This window comes from Equus caballus, chromosome 13 (assembly GCF_041296265.1).
Source record: "Equus caballus isolate H_3958 breed thoroughbred chromosome 13, TB-T2T, whole genome shotgun sequence".
NCBI lineage: Eukaryota > Metazoa > Chordata > Mammalia > Perissodactyla > Equidae > Equus > Equus caballus.
Genome location: NC_091696.1, coordinates 27,744,859 through 27,764,537, shown reverse-complemented (window position 1 = coordinate 27,764,537; position 19,679 = coordinate 27,744,859). Strand labels below are relative to the sequence as shown.

Here is a 19,679-nt window from a genome sequence, read left to right as displayed (position 1 = left end):
TTTTCATCACATCATGTCAGGGGTACACACTATAAACATGACTTATCACTGTTGATGTTGACCTTGACCACCTGGCTGAGATGTGTTTGTCAGGATTCTCCACTGTGAAGTTACTAATTTTTCCCTCTTTCCATACTTAAAAAATGAGGAGTTATGCTCCATCTCCGTGAGGGCAGAGTATCTACATAAATTATTTGGAATTCTTCTGTACGGGAGATTTTGTTTCTTCTTTCTTTCTTTATTCAATCATGTATTTACATACTTATGGACTTATGGATATTTATTTTATAGTTTGGGTAATAATATAACTTTTTTTTTTTTTGCTCAAATGGTTGCAGCCTTGGCCACTGGGAGCTCTGGGCTCCTGTGTTTTGAGCACTTCCTTACTTTCTGGCACCACAAGATGCTCCAGGCTCATCTTGTGTATTTCTTGACCCCGTTTCCTGGCCTGGTTTCTTTTATTAAAGAATGGTATTAGAAACCAAGATCTGAGCCCTTGCTGTGCTTGTTGCTACTGAGGTATGGTTGCTTCTAGGCCCTCTCAACTGACAGAGCAAGGAAATATATCTGTGTGTGTAGTAACCTTTGCATATACACACATCTATACATATTTCTGTATGTAACCATCTGTATCTACATAAAGCTAAACATGGGTTTATACTGATGTCTCCAACTCTACTCCAGTACCACATGGATCTCTCTAGCATCTTCCTCTTACTTATCTGTAAGCTCCCACTTCAACAGAGAGAAGTCTGGCTCCCACCATCCACCATCCCTTTACGTAATAGTCTAATTGCAGTATCCATGTATAGTAGTATCAGGATTGTTGACACACACACCTGTGGGAAATGAACTCAAATGCTATGTATAGTTCCATCGCCTTTAGTTTTACAAACTCCGCTCATTTCCATAGTTACTTGTGTCAGCACTCCCTTTGGTGAGGTTGTTTCAAACATTTGTAATACAGATTGATCTGTCACATTCTGCATCTCATCCTGGGAGTTTACTGACCTCCTAAATGATTTTTAAAAATTTGCATACATTAAGGTTCACTCTTTGTGCTCAAGTTCAGTGTATTTTGACAAATGCATATTGTCACATATCCACAATTACAGTATCATGTGGAGTAGTTTCCCTGCCCTGAAAAATACCCTGTGCTTCACCCATTCGACCTTCCTCCATTATCCCTGAACTTCTGGAAACCACTGATCTTTTTATGTCTCTAAAATTTTGCCTTTTCCAGAATGTCACATAGTAGGAATGATACAGTATGTAGCCTTTTCAGACTGGCTCCTTTCATTTACATATATCCATTTAAGATCCTTCTATGTCTTTTTGTGGCTTGATACCTCATTTCTTTTTATTGCTGAATAATATTCCATTATATAGATGTACCACTGTTTGTTGCTGCTTCCAGATTTTGGTGATTATGAATAAAGCTGCTATAAATCTATATATTTTTATGTTTATATATGTGTACATAAATACATTTATAAATAAATCTAATGCTATAAATCTTCATGCAAATTTTTGTCTGGACATAAGTTTTCAAATTAGTTGGGTAAATACCTAGGAGCATGATTGCTGGATGATACGATAAGATTATGTTTAGCTTTGTAAGAAACTTCCAAATTGTCTTCCAAGGCGCTGTACCAGCTTTGCATTCTACCAGCAAAGAAGAAAGTTCTTGTTGCTTCACATTTTCACTAGCAATTGGTATCATCATTTTTGTTTTTGGATTTTAGCCATCCTAATAAGTGTGTGGTGATATCTCATTATTGTTTTAATTTGCATCCCCTGATTACATATGATGTGGACCATATTTTCATATGCTTGTTTGCCCTTTGTATATTTTCTTTGTTGAGGTGTCTGTTCAAATCTTTTCCCCATTGTTTTCATTAGATTATTTTCTTATTGTTGAGTTTCAAATTTTCTTTGTATAGTTTGGCTGTAAGTCCTTTATCGGATATGTGTTTTTCAAATATTTTCTCCCAATCTGTAGTTTTCATTCTCTTAACACTGTCTTTTGCAGAGCAGAAGATTTTAATCTTTTTTTTTTAAAGATTGGCAGCTGAGCTAACAACTGTTGCCAATCTTTTTTTTTTTTTCTGCTTTTTCTCCCCAAATCCCCTCAGTATATAGTTGTATATTTTAGTTGTGGGTCCTTCTAGTTGTGGCATGTGGGATGCCGCCTCAACATGGCCTGATGAGTGGTGCCATGTCTGTGCCCAGGATCCGAACCAGAGAAACCCTGGGCCACCATAGTCAAGGGCGCGAACTTAACCACTCGGCCACGGGGTTGGCCCCAAAGATTTTAATCTTAATATAGTCCAACTTATCAAGTTTTTCTTTCATGGAGCATGCTTTTGGTATTTTATCTGAAAGCTCATTACCAAACACAAGATCATCTAGATTTTCTCCTATATTTTTTTCTAGAAACTTCATAGTTTTGTGTTTTACATTTAGGTCTATCATCCATTTTGAATAAATTTTTATGAAAGGTATAAGTTCTGTGTCTAGGTTCATTTTTTTGCATTTGGATGTCCAACTGTTCCAGCACTATTTGTTGAAATCAACATATGCTTTCATTCTCCCTGCAGTCTTCTGGTCTCCTAGGAGTGAATATTGGAGAGAATACACACTCCTGCATGCATTTGCAAACACTTGCTTACCTCCCAGGGACAAACAGTAATTCCCAGAGATAGTTCAGTGTAAGTTCATATAAAAGAAGAAAACTATTTTATTAAACACAATTTAATCTGCTCATAATGGGGAGTGCATTTTGCCTCCTTCTTTCTCTAAGTCATACTCAGGGATGCAATTATGCACAAGAAATGTGGATTGTTGTGTTAATAATGTGACAATAGGGCCAACTGCTCTACATCCCTACCCTTGGCTACAGTATGGATTGGAAATGAGTTATGAAATCATCACTTTTTCTCTATATGGGCAGGAACCAATATTTAGACAATGGTTTTCTCCTCTTCAGTATAAAAACTCACCCCTACTCCTTCCCAGCATGATCCCTGTGCTACCGAACCTGAAGTGAGTTCACTCACCTGTTGCACAGCAAGCCAGTCTCTGACACTGGGTGTGGTGGAAGAAAGTAGGAATTTTATTTTTGCACAGCACTGAGCAAGGAGTGTTTTGGTTTTAACTCCACATATGCTGGATTTAATGTGGGGGAACTGATATCAGGGTTGGTATCAATTCCCTCCTATTTTATGTCCATCCCTCAGTCTTGAGGGATTTGAGGCAGTGACCAATCTAGCTACTTCCTGATGAAATGGGGTGTAGGTTGTTTCATCCCACTGAACCAGTCTTTTAATAAGGTGGTGATGCAAGCAAGCTCCCAAAGTTAGGCCTGTATCATGTAAGTAACCAGGTATTTCATAAGAAGTTTTTCTAGAGAAACAAAAAGAGAAAAACAAGGTTAATTGTTGGAGCAAATTGTAAACTAGTTCTTGAGCCTAGGGGGAAGCCAATCAATATTTCTAGAAGTTAAGGTCGAAGCATCTTTTGCAGTTTGAAATGTCTCTGATGGTGTCATCAGGCACTCAGGTAGCTTTCTGAGTGGCTTACAGAGCAGTAGACATGAATCTCTCCTAAGTTTATATTAAGTCCTCCAGCTTCAGTTTGCAAGGCTTCAGGAAAAAGGGCAGATTTGGTTTTCACTGATTCTGAATGAAAATGATGGGAAAAAACATGAAAATGTTAGTTTGGAGGTTTCTAGCTAGATATTTCAGGAGACTAAAAGAATTCAGGATCCAGTTCAGTTAAGAGATGTAACAAAAATCTTAAAAGACAATTGACAAAACCAAAATCCAATATCCACAAATGTGTATTATAGTTTCTATTGAAACATAATCTTTTTCTCTAAACTCATCCTCTACTTCACTAGACATAGCCAAATTAAGACTAACTGGTTTGCAAAATAAGTCTAGTTTTAATTAATTGGGCATAATTACTTACACAAGTACAGCAAGAATAGTAATTGACTATATAGGCTCTTTTAAATCTGCTTTGCTGGAACTTTATAAGGAATCTCAGGTTGAACTTTAAAGGCCTCTCAAGGCCAGGAAAGCCATGCCAAGAACTTGTCATCAGATTCTACCTGTAGTACCTGCAGATTTGGGTGAATCCCTCTCTTTGTGAGGTGCCCAAAATATTGAGGTTCCTTGTGCCTGCCAGAGGCAGTGACATTCTTTGCTCAACCTTACCAGGTCACTGAACCCATAAGCACAGTACCAGGCCAATATTTCCAAGTGACTTTATTCCAGAATTTCAACCTTCATTCCTTAAAAGCTGTCTTGTCATATCCGAGTCTATATGTTTCTCTCAAATATGACATTCCAATCAAAGCCTTGGTATTATAACCAGTGTTTCCAATTGTGTCCTGTTATAAGAAGAACAGATTCTTATTGGACTTATGAAAACAACCATATTGCCTTGAGAATAAGAATACTTACTCATCAGGAGTTTTTACATTTTGGAGGGCTCAGAGAGAAAAAGATAAATGCTTCAATTTTGCTTACAAATTGCTATAAGTCATAGTTCCTTAAGAGAATAGAAAAAAAGGTTTTCTTAAATCTGAAAAAAAATCAAAAATCAACACTATCTCAAGCAAAAAGCCATAAAAAATTATAATCATCTCTATCAGTTTATTCTGTCCTTATACTTGGTTCTTGATCTTAATCTTGTTAGCAGTTTCATGAAATTATCAGTTTCTCTGTTAGAGTTCTGTAATTTCTTATCCAGTTCAGTTTTATAACCTGAAAGTTTATTGGAACCTGTATTCTAGAGTAAGCACCAGAGTCCTCTCCATGAATTTCTCTAAAGATGAAACATATTTGCAAAAATATCAGAGTAAAACAACTGTCTGTAAATGACAGAACATTCAAAAATGGTAATTGACAAAGACATTTGACCATCTCTGTGATATACAACATTTTGATGTAATAACCAGAATTATGGCTGACAATCAGAACCGATCAGAATTTTACGTAATTTAGAAAAATACTTACATCAATAACACTCATTTACATAATACCATTGAAGAAAGTTTGTCATTACTTATCTGACAATGCTTCCCATATAGTCTATTATGCCAAACAAGACTAATTAGTTGAGCACTTTTTCTTAGAGGAAGAGAGCAAATCTCTCCAAGAAGTCTCAGGGGCCTTTCGAAAATCCCCAGAGAAACACTCCTTTCTCTTCCAAGTCAAAAGAAAGCTTTTATTCAGGACTTGAATATTTTTGTTGGGGGCAGGGAGCTTGTCAAAAATATTAAAAGCTTTAAAACATTTGTTCAGATAGGAAACAGAGCTCACTGTGAAACCTTGTTTAGGTATCTATTCAAAGTGACAACAGAAACAGTCAAGGGGAAACAGAGTTAAAAGAGTGAAAAAACCTTTTTATAATCTTTTTATGGAGAGCATATTAAAAGCTTAGGAAAATTATCCTTTTAAGAAAGAGGAGACCAAGTTTTAATTTTGTACCAGTTTACTTTTGACATATAAATTTATTTACTTAATTGGATTCACTTTAATCTTAGCCAACTTGACCATGCACAAAATTTCACAGAGTTTTACTTTCACAAACTGTTTGTTGCTTTTTTTACATTCAGAATTTGTCCCAGTACTTAAGGCCAAATTTATCTTTTTTTTTTTTTTGAAGAAGGTTAGCCCTGAGCTAACACCTGCTGCCAATCCTCCTCTTTTTGCTGAGGAACACTGGCCCTGAGCTAACATCCGTGCCCATCTTCCTCTACTTTATATGTGGGACGCCTGCCACAGCATGGCTTGCCAAGTGGTGTCATGTCCACACCCGGGATCTGAACCAACGAACGCTGGGCTACCAAGGCAGAACATGCGAACTTAACGGCTGCACCTCCAGGCCAGCCCCCAAATTTATCTTTCTTAACTAAAGAAACAAAAATATTTTTATTCTTTATACCTTTTTACTGAAAACATATATTTTTTTTAAAAGATTTTTAAAATTTGTTTCCTTTTTCTCCCCAAAGCCCCCTGGTACACAGTTGTATATTCTTCATTGTGGGTCTTTCTAGTTGTGGCATGTGGGACGCTGCCTCAGCGTGGTTTGATAAGCAGTGCCATGTCCACACCCAGGATTCGAACCAATGAAACACAGGGCTGCCTGCAGTGGAGCATGCGAACTTAACCACTCGGCCACAGGGCCAGCCCCATGAAAACATATATTTTATTTCCTTGTATACAGATCTTTTAGAAATATATGATTTCTCAAAGGAAATTCCTCAGCATACATAAAACATGTTTATCAATAAACCTAAGCACTTTTCAGTTTCTTTGATATAAGAAACCAAAGGCAGACAAATCTATGGTTAGTAGTAACTGTTATTATTTAACTTAATTTAGTAAAGCTATAAAGTTTGTTTCCAAAAAGATTTTGGAAGCTGTTTTTTAAGTATGCAAACTATAAAACATAATTATTGTACTTAAAACTCTTACCCAGTTTTAACAATTATGTTTAAATTACTCTTAAAAACTTCATGTGACATTAAAGCAGTTAACCATTATCTTAAGTCATTTTAAGTATATACATCATAATACATATAATTATTGTTAAAAAGTTTTTCCAAAAACTTTTATTCTACATTTATTTAGTTTACCTGTCTTTTGCAATTATCGTTAGATCATCTACAAAAACCTCATGAGACATTAAACAAAATCAGGTATTATACTGAGTCATTAGTTTTGCTGATGAATTTTGTAGCAGAGATGACATGAGCTCATTTGACCAGGAAACCCAGGCTGTATGTCTGCATCATATCCGGCACTGATAACTTTGAGGACATGTCTATTTTAAATCAAACCAGCAAACTTAAACAGGCTTTTATTCATCAAAGATCATTTTATATCATGTTAAAATAACTTTGTCTTTTAGAAGTATTGCATATTAATTAAAGCCTGAATTTCATTATAAGAGATTTTAAATCCTTTCTTTTCTGAAACAGAGTTTCCCAGAATGGCCATTACAATTCCAAATTATCTCAGAAGTTTACTTATTTTCACTTGTTCAATTTTAGATCAGGAATTTGGGGGAGTTGAAGCGAAGCGAAGCTTGCTGGGAAGCTCAGCAAGAGAGTAGACAAAAGCAGCAGATTTGGGTTCAGCTGCTGGGATGTTTAATTATTTAGTTATTTTCTCTTAAAGAGGCAGTAAAGTCTGATTTTATCTAGAAGCCTCAAAAGATGAAAATAAGCTTTCTGTTGTTGTAGCTGGCTTTTTCCAATTGCATATGTAAATACACCAATTTGGGTAAACTGAAACTGTCCATTTAAGTATATCAATTTTTACAAAACTTTATCTTAATTTTTCAACTCTTATACTTCTAATTATAACTTATGTTAGAATTCCATTAACAAGTTTTGGTATTAAAATATTGTGACGGGGAAGCATTCCCAGTTAGACATAACATTTACTCCCAAAGCAAATATCCAGGCAAAGTTGACATAACCTCTTCATATGATATTAGCTTAAACACTTTAATTTTTATAGTCTTATTAACCTTAGTAGCCTAACTGTTGCCCCAAACAATTGCTGGTCAGGTTTTTTAATTGTGATTTCTGTCTTCTGACCTTTTAAAATTTTTCAAACTGGGGTGAATAGAACAGGTTTGTCTGATGTCCTTTAATGTTGGGGGGCCAATAGGGGTCCCTTTAGCCCATCCAACCTTAGGCAGTGTTTTATTAAAACCTTGTTTTAGTTTTATTTATATTTGTGCCATTTATCCCATTTTCCTTTTTAATAACTAGCAAAAGACTTCCATCCTGTTGGAATGAGTCCTGTGACTCTTTCCTTTCTGATTTCTCTTTGTTAACTTAATGTTTTCATTAGCATCTGTAAGACCAGAAGAAGAAGCTGAGACTCCAAGTTTAAGTTCTTAAGAGTAGTCATTGTATTTTCCTTTTAATTTGGTCTTTTCATAGGTACCAATAAAACAGATGTTTATCGTGAGAACTCTCTAAAAAGTTTCCCAATGTAAGGATCCATCATTTGGTCTTTTTTCTTCCTCCAGAGTCTAAAGAATATTGTGGCCACGTGGTGTTACTAAAGAAGATTATCCCTCTTCAGACATTGGCTTATAGCTATAGGTCGACCAGTCAGCCAGTTTTTCCCAAGGGGTTCTTAGGTGGAATAGATGTGGCACCTCCCATGTTAACACTTTTAAAAGAAAAGGCAAACAGACAAACAACAACAAACACCAAACAAGCACGCTCTCCCAAAAACCCTCAGCCACAAATGGAAGCCAAAACAAAGACCAAAACCAAAACCAAAAACCAAAAACCAGAATGCTTCCAGTCCCAGCTTAGTCCGTACCCTACACTCGGGGGGCATCCAACAAATGATGATCCAATATGCAGATCTTCCCAAATGAGCAATGACAAGGGACCTTGGTTGTGCACACCCAGGGGACTTACCAAAATCTGGCTGGGGCACTGCGACTTCAAAACAAACAGAGCCCAGAGGGCTGCCAGGTACCCATTATTTCTGGCTGGTCCTGTTGGAAAAGGTTAGCACAAGGACAAAAACAAAAACTACCAGCTACTTACAAGAGATGTCTTCCTAAGGCCTGAACCTAGTTTCTTCCACTACCAAAGCAAAAGCGCCGTGGGCCAAGGACATCTGGCTAATAGCCGGTCACTTGGGGCTGTCCCTGAGACAATGGGCTCAGGCAGCTGCAGGACAGCTTCCAAGAGAGCCTTTTAGCCAGGGGCCGATGAACCACAGGTGAGATGTCCACTTGGGACATTGTCCCATTGGGGTCGACAAATTTATATCGAACCTGAAGTGAGTTTGCCTGTTGCACAGCAAGACAATCTCTGGCACCGGATGTGGTGGAAGAAAGTAGGAATTTTATTATTGCACAGCACTGAGCAAGGAGAGAGGGCAGCTAACACTGAAATCCCAAACTCCCCAAAAAGCTAAAAGCAAGGGTTTTTATTGGGGTTTTAGGTAGAGGAGGGGCAGCATATGGCCTTGCTAATCAGAGCTTTCCCAGCAGCCTGTCTTTGGCCTTGAGACTACTTGCAGAGAGGAGGGAGCCCGTGACCTTGCTTGTCAGCAGCTTTCCCACCAGCCAGTATCTTGCGAGGAGGAGACAACAAATCCAGGTGCTTGTCCTTGGCTGTGTCTGTCTCCACGGAGGATAGTGGATTCTGGAGCCAGGAAGCCAGAGAGTAAGCAGGGAATGAGTGCTTTGGTTTTAACTCCACATATGCTGGGTTTAATGTGGGGGAACCGATATCAGGGTGGGTATCACATGGGGGTGTGTGAATTAAGTTCTGTACTGCTAGGGACAAAGGTGAAGACATTTTTCTCCTTTCATCATCAAGGTGATGCCTCCTCTCCTGTGACTCTCTGATGTCTAACAGGAAAGATTCTGTTGCTGATTCTCATGGATGTGGCCAGTGCTGGGACACAGCTGAGCAATGCCCAGGGACTCCAGTCAACTTCAGGGCTTAACAACAAGACTTACAGGTTTGATTCATCTTAGAGTCCTTCCAAGAGTCTTTGGGTTTTTTTTGGATTGTGTTGTGTTTTGCCTGTACATTCCAGTTAATTTCCCCCATCTCTGAATTTCAAAAAGTTTACCAGCACATATCTACATGAGAGTCTCTTCTTATTAATTTTTCCAGAAAAATATGATACCCACTGATTTTCATACCTGTTTTTTAATCATTTCCCAAAATTTTCTTATTTTTTTTATTATTATCTCTCCTGAGTAGTTTTGGTTTATTTCTTGGGAACACCTATAATTCTCAGGTGCATCTTCATTTCTTTGTCCTACGTACGTAATACATTTTTACTTCAACATGTTTATATCTTTATTTCTGCATTTTAATATAGGGAGAGCTCTTTTAATTTTTCTCTCATATCAAAGCTTTGATTTATTTTTCAATGAAGCGTCCGCTCTTTATTGCCTCTCACGTGCACTTTTATTCTGCTGTCAGATGTTTCCTTCCTTTCTCCTCATTTCCGCACTTGTACCTCTGCCTTCACCTTGATTTTTTCTCTCCCTGCCCCAGCCTCACAAAGTCTGTGCATTCCTATATCCTTTATGACAGCACCAAGTACACGATTTCTACAATTTACTTCTGTTTCTTAAGACGTCATCTCCAAGAGTAGGCTCTTTCTTTGAGACTTTAGAACCATATGTCCCTTCCTGCATGTTGTGATGTCATCTCATAGGCCTCATGTTTGGCTTCTTTATTCTTATTGAAGCTTGGCATTTGCCAATTTGTGGAGTTTGACTTGTACACATTTGGCCTGGAGCTGTACAACCTCTATAGGATCTTCCATTTTTCTGATGGTTGGATTTCCTGACTCTGTCAGAGAATTCATGGAATTAATAAAAACAATATGCACTGCTTCCAACTCTCTATCTACAATGCTTTTCATATATTATATTTCAATAATAAATATCCTATCTACAATAATTTTCCTTCTACAGCGTATACTGGGAGGCATACTTGGTTCCTTGCATAATAAGACTTGCAGTGAATTGAAGCAGAAAGAGGAGCTGCATGAATGGGGAAGAGAGTTGGCAGGATGCTGACAGCCTCAGAAAATGTTCTCATGCACTGAGAGGTGGCCACGTAGTTTTCAGGTCCCTGCAGCCTCCATGCCCCTGCATCAGAATCATATTAAGGGACATACCAGCTGGACAACTGTTTAGGGCTCACATAGATACATACATACATACGTATAGTTATAGATATGTAGATATAGAACTATATCGATCTCTCTCTATCTATCTATCATCTATATCTCTATGGAGTGCTAAAACATTACTGAAATAAATGAGAAATGTGATGGCAGTTAACTTGAATTTCCACACACAACACTTCATGTAACTGGTACAATATCAATTAGTACTGCTATAACTGAAATATGAAGTACCTTCAAATAATGTGAAGAAATTCCTCATTGGTAGAGTCCTATTTCTGTTGGATATTTTTGTGAATGTGTTTGCACAAGTTGCAAGGTGAAACTTGGTCTGTGTCACCAAAACTGTGACCAGAGAAAAGCTGACAGTTACCTAGAGTTGGCAGTCTTGGTCAGTCAGAATTCTGAAACAAGGTAATGAATGGCATAGTGCTATTTACAGAGGTTGAATAATTTTCCTGGTATAACTTTTATATTAAATGAGATAATTCATAGAGAGCATTTAGCCCAGTGTCTGGCACATGGCATGCTAGCTAACATAACTGTTAGCTAGCACCGTGGTCATTAATTGAATGTAATTTATCTAAGGTTAAACCATCTAATAGATCCTTTTAAAACTGTCTTATTATCAGAGAAAATAAGAATAAACTATATTTATTAGGATAGACTTTCTCATAGTAACTTAATATCTTAATGGCTTAATAAATAAAGTGTATGTGTCACTCCCATGAAATCTGATACAGATGGAGACATACTTCCCCATCTAGGAGCTATGTCATGGGGTGCATAGGGCCTCCAGGGTCATATTGCAGGGGAGGAAAAAGAGGAAACACACTAACTTTTAACTGCTTTGATCTGGGAGTGGTACATATCACTGTAGCACACATTTCATTGACCAGAGCTAGTCACCTGGCACCAATTCAACTGCAAGAAAGGATGGGATATATAAAGGAGCTCATAGATAGATCATGAGTCTTAATAGATTCTTCCAAAGATCAAAAACTGGGAAATCCTAATATTTAAACATTTTGAACAAGACTTCAAAATCAATTTCACGTAAATTATTTCTTTATTTTTCAGAGAGGTATTAATTCTAGCCAACTCTGTGGGATGGCAAAACACACAAATTGATAATAATTCAAAAGGACAAAGGTTATAATGTTTTGTCACATTCAATACATGCAAGAAATTCCTTATTTTGATAACTCCAAAACAGAAATGTAAGTACCCACATTCCCACTATACGTTGGCCGATGTTGAAAGAAAATTTTTTTGAAAAGTAACCAAATTATTAGCTTTCCCAGGTACCCCTAAGTCTAGAACTAGTTTTCCCTGGAGTAGTTACTAGGTAAATCAGTAATTGGATCAAATCTTGTCCAAGATTCTCTGGAATTGCTCATGCTGATCAAACACAAGAAGTGAACATATTTAATTAAAAAATGGAGTTTTAAGAGACTTTTGCTCTGGTCAAGGAATAGTATAAATTGAATTTACCCTCCCAAATTAAACAATAGCACCAGAAACTGCAAAAGTTTATGAAACAATGGTTTTCAAGGTATTATAATAAGGCAGGGAAGAACAGTGAAACCTGAGAAACAGGAAGCAAATTGAGCATTATGATTGCCCCAACTTAGCGTGTGAAGGATTCCTGGGCCTCAGCTCAGTGACGAGCAACTCATGCAGTAGAGTTTCGAAATGCATGAAGTCAAAATTGATAGAGGTTCAAGGAGAAATAGATGTATCTACAATTATAGTTGGAAATTTTAACACTCTCTCAAACTTGATGTGAATAATACCATCATTCAACTTGATGTAATTGGAACTTATAGAATATTCCATCTAACAAAAGCAGAATACACATTCTTTTTATGTGAATATGGAAGATTTACAAAGATAGACAATATTTCAGGCTATAAATAGTAAATAGCTTTAAAAGAATTCAAATCATACAAGATATGTTCATTGATCACATGTAATTAAATTAGAAATCGACAGCAGGCAGATATTTGGGAAAATCCTAAAATGTTTGGGAAATAAATATGCACTTCTATATATATAACATATGAGCCAAAAACTCAAATGACAGGGGCCAGCCCGGTGGTGCAGCAGTTAAGTTTGCAAGTTCTGCTTCTCAGCGGCCTGGGGTTCACCAGTTTGGATCCTGGGTGCAGACATGGCACCGCTTGGCAAAAGCCATGCTGTGGTAGGCATCCCACGTATAAGTTAGAGGAAGATGGGCATGGATGTTAGCTCAGGGCTGGTTTTCCTCAGCAAAAAGAGGAGAATCGGCAGTAGTTAGCTCAGGGCTAATCTTCCTCAAAAAAAAAAAGCAAACAAACCTCAAAAGACAAACTGGAAAGTATACTGAACTGAATGAAAATATAAATGCAACATATCAAATTTGTGGGATGCAGGTAAAGCAGTATGTAAAGAAATATTTATAGCATTAAATATACATATTAGAAAAGAAGAAAGGTCTCAAACCAGTGATCTAAACTTCTACTTTAAGAAACTAGAAAAAGAAGAGAAAATAAATTCAAAGCAAGGAAGGAAATACTAAAGATCAGAAAAAAATCAATAAAATAGAAGAACAATAGATGAAATCAATGAAACCAAATGCTGATTCTTTGAGAAAATCAATAAAATTATAAACCTTTAGCTAGCCTGTCAGGAAAAAAAAAGTGAAGCCAAAAGTTACTAACATTGGGAATGAAAGAGGTAATATCACTACAGATTGTACAGAATAAAAGAACAATAGAATGTTGTGAATAACTTTTTGCCAATAAATTTGACAACTTAAATGAAATGGATGAGTTTCTCAACAGACACAAACAAGCAAAGCCCTCTAAAAAATAAATTCACAATCTAAAAAGTCCTATTTCAGTTTGAAAAATAAATTTGTGGTTAAAAATATTCCCATAAAGAAAACTCCAGAGTCAGATGACTTCACTGGTGAATTTTACTCAAGATACAATACCAATTCTACATAAACTCCTACAGAAAATTTAAAATCAGAAAATACTTTCCAACTCAGCACTATTCTGATTTTTCAAAAATAGACAAAAATAGGACAAGAAAACTATAGAACAACATACTTCATGCAAAAATTCTTTACAAAATTTTGACAAATAAAGATAAAAGCATCCATATTGGAAAGGAAAAATTAAAGCTGTCTTTATTTACAGATAACATGGTTGTTGTGTTGATTTGTTATTGCTGCATAACAAATTACTACACATTCGGTGGCTCAAAAAGACTATTTCTTGTCTCACCAGGGAAGGATCTTCTTTCAAGCTCCTTTAGGTTGCTGGCAAAATTAATTTCCTTGAGGCTATAGAATTCATGACAGCTTGCTCTTTCAAAGCCAGTGACAGAGGGCGTGCTCTATTGCTTTGGGTCTCTGACCTATAAAGGATCACTTAATTAGTTCAGGCCCATCCAGGATAATCTCCCTGTCGATGAAACTAAAGTCAACTGATTAGATATTTTAATTACTTCTGCAACTGTGAATTTTAAACTTATCCCTTCACCTTTGCCATATTTTATTGGTTGGAAGCAAGTCACAGGAACTGTCTTCACTGCAAGGGAAAGGATTACACAAAAGCATGAATACTGGACGTTGAGAGTCATGGGGGCCATGTTAGAATTTGCCTACCATACTCACCTATGAGGAAAATCTAATAAAATTGTCAAAAGAAAGTTTAGAGAGTTTTGCTTGATATGAATATTTTATTGAGCAAGAAACAAGCTGAATAGGGAGACTTCAAAATCAAAAGTGGTAAGAAACTCAGCTCTCAGCAGTTTCAGTGCAGTTTGTAAAGCATGAATAAGGAAGTGCATTGTTTTGTAGGTTACTAGAAACTTACGTTCCTTCTAGAGTAGTAGCTCTACTTAAGCTTACTTGTCTGTGGATGGCTGGCTCAGAAGCTGCAAGGCTGTGTTGATGTGAAGAAGGCTTAAGTTCTATTTAAGGTCAGAGTCAGCATTTGGAAGAAATCAGGACAGTTTCAGTTTTGGCTACGTGGCTATGGGTGGTTGGCTTAGGGGTATACTCACACTGTGGTCTCCATTTTGGTTTTTCTTTAACTGAATCTGTGAAGAACCTTCTAGAAGTAATGAGTTTAGCAAGTTGCAATATACAAGACCAATATCCAAAAGTTATTTGTATTTCTATGCATTAGTAAAAAAATAAATAAAAATATAAAAATATAAAATAAATATGACCAAGACTAAGATCTACGTACTGAAAACTGTAAAACATTGCTGAGAGAAATTAAAGAATACCTAATTTAAAAGAGAGAGATATTGTTTTATGGATTAGAACTTTCTATATTGTTAAATGTTGATTCTTTCCAAATTAATCTATGTATTAAATGCTATTCCAATCAAAATCTTAGCAGGACTTTTTCTATAAAAATTGACCAGCTGATTCTAAAATTCTTATGAAAATGCAAAGGACCTAAAACAGCCAAAATAACTTTCAAAAAGAAGAACAATGTTGGAGGGCTTACAATACTTGATATCATAACTTATTACAAAGCTATGGCAAATACGAGTTTTGTATTGGTCTCAAGAAAGACAAATAAGTTGATGAAACAGAATGGAGTTGAGAAACAGATATATACATATATGGTAAATTGTTTATCTTTTTTTCTTTTTTAAATTAGTTTTTAGATTACTATATGTGAATTAGTAAATGTGACTTTTCATGTTCAGTTCTATAACGTTTAACACATGCATAGATTTGTTATGCATCACAATCAGGAAACAGAATATCTATTTATGACCCAGAGAAATCTCCTCAAGCTAATCTCTTGTAGCCATACCCATCACACGTGTATCCCTTTGCCAATACTACACTGTCTTGATTAGAGTATTTCTATAATGTCTTGAAATTAGAGAGTGTCATTCCTCTGATTTTACTTTTCTTTTTCAAAATTGTTGTGTATTCTAGTTTGTTTGCCTTTACATATGAAATTTAGAACCACCTTGTCTATGTCTACAGAAATACCTTCTGGGATTTTTATTAGAATCACATTAAATTATACACATTTGGAGATAACTGACATCTGTACTATAAAGTCTCCAAATCCATGAACATAGTATGTCTCTCCATTTGTTTGTCTTCTTTAACTTCTTTCATCATTTTTTTTATTATTCCATACAGAGATCCTGTAAATGTTTTCTTAGATTTATAACTATTTTATTTTTTGTAATTACATCAATAGGATTTAAAAAAATCGTTTCCAAATGTTCATTGCTAATATATAGAAATGTGGGTTTTTTGTGATCATAGCTCCTTTGACCTTAGTAAAGGAATGCTTTAGTTCCAGGAGTTGTTTATGGACTCTTGATTTTCCACACAGACAAACACGTCATCTGTGAATAAGGACGGTTTTACTTCATTCTTTTCAAACTAGATGCCTTTTATTTATTCTTCTCGTCTTAGTGCACTTTCTAAAACTTCCATTATAGTGATAAATAGTGGTGGCAAAAGTGGGCATTCTTGCCTATTTTCTGATCTTAGGGGGAAAGTCTTGAGTCTTTCACCATTAAGCATGGTGTAGGTTGTAGTTTTGTTCTGTTTTTTGTGTGAGGAAGATTAGCCCTGAGCCAACATCTGCCGCCAATCCTCCTCTTTTTGCTGAGGAAGACTAACCCTGAGCTAATGTCCGTGCCCATCTTCCTCTAGTTTTTATATGTGGGATGCCTACCACAGTATGGCCTGACAAGTGGTGCCATGTCCACACCCAGGATCTGAACTGGCGAACCCCGGGCCAGCGAACCAGAACGTGCGAACTCAACTGCTGCGCCACTGGCTGGCACCACGTTGTAGCTTTTTTGTAGATAGTCTTTATCTGGTGAGGAAGTTTTCTTGTATTCGTAGTCTGCTGATAGTTTTTATTATGGATGGAGATTGAATTTTGTCACATGTTTTTTCTGCATCTATTTGTGAGATCATCTTTTTTTTCCTTTGGGCTTTTAATGTGGTGGATTACATTGGTTATTTTTTGAGTATTAAATCAGCTTTGAAATGAACAGCACTTGGTTATGTTGATTGTCCTTTTCTATTTTGCTGGATTTAATTTGCTAATTTTTTGCAGGAATTTTGCGTCTGCGTTCATGAGGGATATTGGTTTGTAGTTTTCTTTTATTGTACTTTCTCTAGTTTTGTTATCAGGGTAATGTTGTCCTCCCAAAATGAGTTGGATGATCTTCCCTCTCCTTCTACATTCTGGCATAAATTGTGTGGAATTGATGTGTTTGTTTCTTTAAAGGTTTGGTAAAATGCGATAGTGGAACCATCTGGACCTGGAGATGAGATTTCTTTTCAGGAGGTTTTAAATTACAAATTCAATTTTTCTAATAGTTACAGGAATATTCAGATTATCTATTTCATCTTGGGTGATTTTGGTAGTTTGTTGGTACTTTTATTCCATGCTATCAAGTTTATGTTCATAGAGTTGCCTTTGGTATTTCTTATTATCTTTGTTAATGTCTGCTAGATCTGGAGTGACACCCTTCTTTCGTTCCTGATACAAATAATTTGTGACCTTTCTGTTCTTTTCATTTTCAGTCTTACTAGGGGGTTGTCAATTTTACCAGCTTCAAGCAACCAGTTTTCGGCTTTGTTGATTTGTTTTTCTGTTTTCAATTTCATCAATTTCTGCTCTTATTCTTTGCTTTATTCTGCTTGCTTTTTATTTATTTTGCTTTTCTTTTTCTTGGGTCGTAAGGTAGAAGCTCAGATTATTGGTTTGAGACTGTTCTTCTGCTCTAATGTAAGCATTTAGTGTTATGACTTTTCCTCTAAGCACAGGTCCATCCCACAAATGTGTTTTAAGTTTTGTTTAACTCAAACTATTTCCTAATTTACATTGAGACTTGCTCTTTGTCTCGTGGATTATTTGGAAGGGTGGTATATGATTTCTAACCCATTTAGAGACTTTCCATAATGTTTTGTTACTGATTTTTAGTCTAATTCCATTATGATCCTAGATCGTACCCTGTATGATTTCAATTATTTTAACTTTATTAAGGTTTGGTTTATGGCCCAGGATATATTATAGCTTGGTGACTGTTCCATGTCTACTTGCAAAGGATATATATTCTGTTCTTGGGTTTAGAGCTCTATAAGTGTAAATTAGATCCACTTGGTTCATGATGTTATTCAGGTCTACATTTTTGCTGATTTTCTGCTTACTTATCCTATCAATTACCGAGAGAGGAGTGATGAAGTCTCTAACTATAATTGGTGATTTGTCTTCTTCTCTTTTTCAGCTTCACTAGGGTATGCTTTGTGTATTTTGAACCTCTATTGTAATGTGAACACACATTTAAGAAAATTATACTTCTTGGTAAATTGACTCATTCATCAATATATAATGTACCTCTTTTGCTTGATAACTTTTTTGTTCAGAAGTCTATTTTGTCTGACATTAATATAGCAACTCTAGCTTTCTCTTGATTAATATTTGCATTATATATCTTTTTCCCATCTTTTTACTTTTTTTAACTGCTTATTGAGATTATGATAGCTTACAGCCTTGTGAAATTTCAGTTGTACACTATTGTTTGTTAGTCATGTTGTAGGTGCACCACTTCACCCTTTGTGCCCACCCCCACCTTCCCCTGGTAACCACTAATCTGTTCTCTTTGTCTACATGTTTAACTTCCATGTATGAGTGGAGTCATACAGAGATTGTCTTTCTCTGTCTGCCTTATTTCAGTTAACATAATACCCTCAAGGTCCATCCATGTTGTTGTGAATGGGATGATTTCATCCTTTTTTATGGCTGAGTAGCATTCCATAATATATATATACCACATCTTCTTTATCCAATCATCAGTTGATGGGCACTTAGGTTGCTTCTACATCTTGGCTATTGTAAATAATGCTGCAATAAACATAGGGGTGCATGGTACTTTTGGAATTGCTGATTTCAGGTTCTTTGGATAGATACCCAGTAGTGGGATGGCTGGGTCATATGGTATTTCTATTTTTAATTTTTTGAGAAATCTCCATACTGTTTTACATAGTGGCTGCACCAGTTTGCATTCCCACCAGTAGTGTATGAAGGCTCCTTTCTCTCCACAACCTCTCCAACACTTGTTACTTTTTATTTTGGTTATTTTTGCCATTCTAACGGGTGTAAGGTAATATCTTAGGGTAGTTTTGATTTGCATTTCTCTGATGATCAATGATGACGAGCATCTTTTCATGTGTCTATTGGCCATCCTTATATCTTCTTTGGAGAAATGTCTGTTCATGTCCCCTGCCCATTTTTTTATCAGGTTGCTGGATTTTTTTGTTGTTGAGTTGTGTGAGTTCTTTATATATTATGGAGATTAACCCTTTGTCAGATATATGACTTGCAAATATTTTTTCCCAATTAGTGGGTTGTTTTTTTGTTTCAATCCTGTTTTCCCTTGACTTGAAGAAGCTCTTTAGTCTCAGGAAGTCCCATTTGTTTATTCTTTCTATTGTTTGCCCTGTCTGAGAAGACATGATGTCTGAAAAGATCCTTTTAATACTGATGTCAAAGAGTATACTGCGTATATTTTCTTCTAGAAGCCTTATGGTTTCAGGTCTTACCTTTAGGTCTTTGATCCATTTTGAGTTTATTTTTGTGAATGGTGAAAAAGAATCGTCAATTTTCATTCTTTTACATGTGGCTTTCTAGTTTTCCCAGCACTATTTGTTGAAGAGACTTTCTTTTCTCCATGGTATGTCCTCAGCTCCTTTGTTGAAGATTAGCTGTCCGTAGCTGTGTGGCTTAATTTCTGGGCTTTCAATTCTGTTCCATTGATCTGTGCACCTGTTTTTGTACCAGGACCATGCTGTTTTGATTACTGTAGCTTTGTAATATGTTTTGAAGTCAGGGATTGTGATGCCTCCAGCTTTGTTTTTTTTCTCAGGATTACTTTAGCAATTTGGGGTCTTTTGTTGCCCCATATGAATTTTAGGAT

At 36.2% G+C, this 19,679-nt stretch overlaps 1 protein-coding gene across 10 annotated transcripts in view; it reads left to right on the top strand.

Annotated features, from left to right (window-relative positions):
• CALN1 (calneuron 1) overlaps positions 1 to 19,679 on the top strand; it is a 521,933-nt gene that overhangs the window by 70,973 nt on the left and 431,281 nt on the right. For 3 of the 10 annotated variants that reach the window (XM_070231768.1, XM_070231765.1, XM_070231769.1), the window contains one exon: positions 9,416 to 9,521. The exons of the other annotated variants lie outside the window; for them this stretch is intronic. In XM_070231768.1, coding sequence (XP_070087869.1) covers positions 9,439 to 9,521 — 83 coding nt within the window. In that variant the 5' untranslated portion in view covers positions 9,416 to 9,438. The remainder of the gene's footprint in view (positions 1 to 9,415; positions 9,522 to 19,679) is intronic. 10 annotated transcript variants of the gene reach the window in all.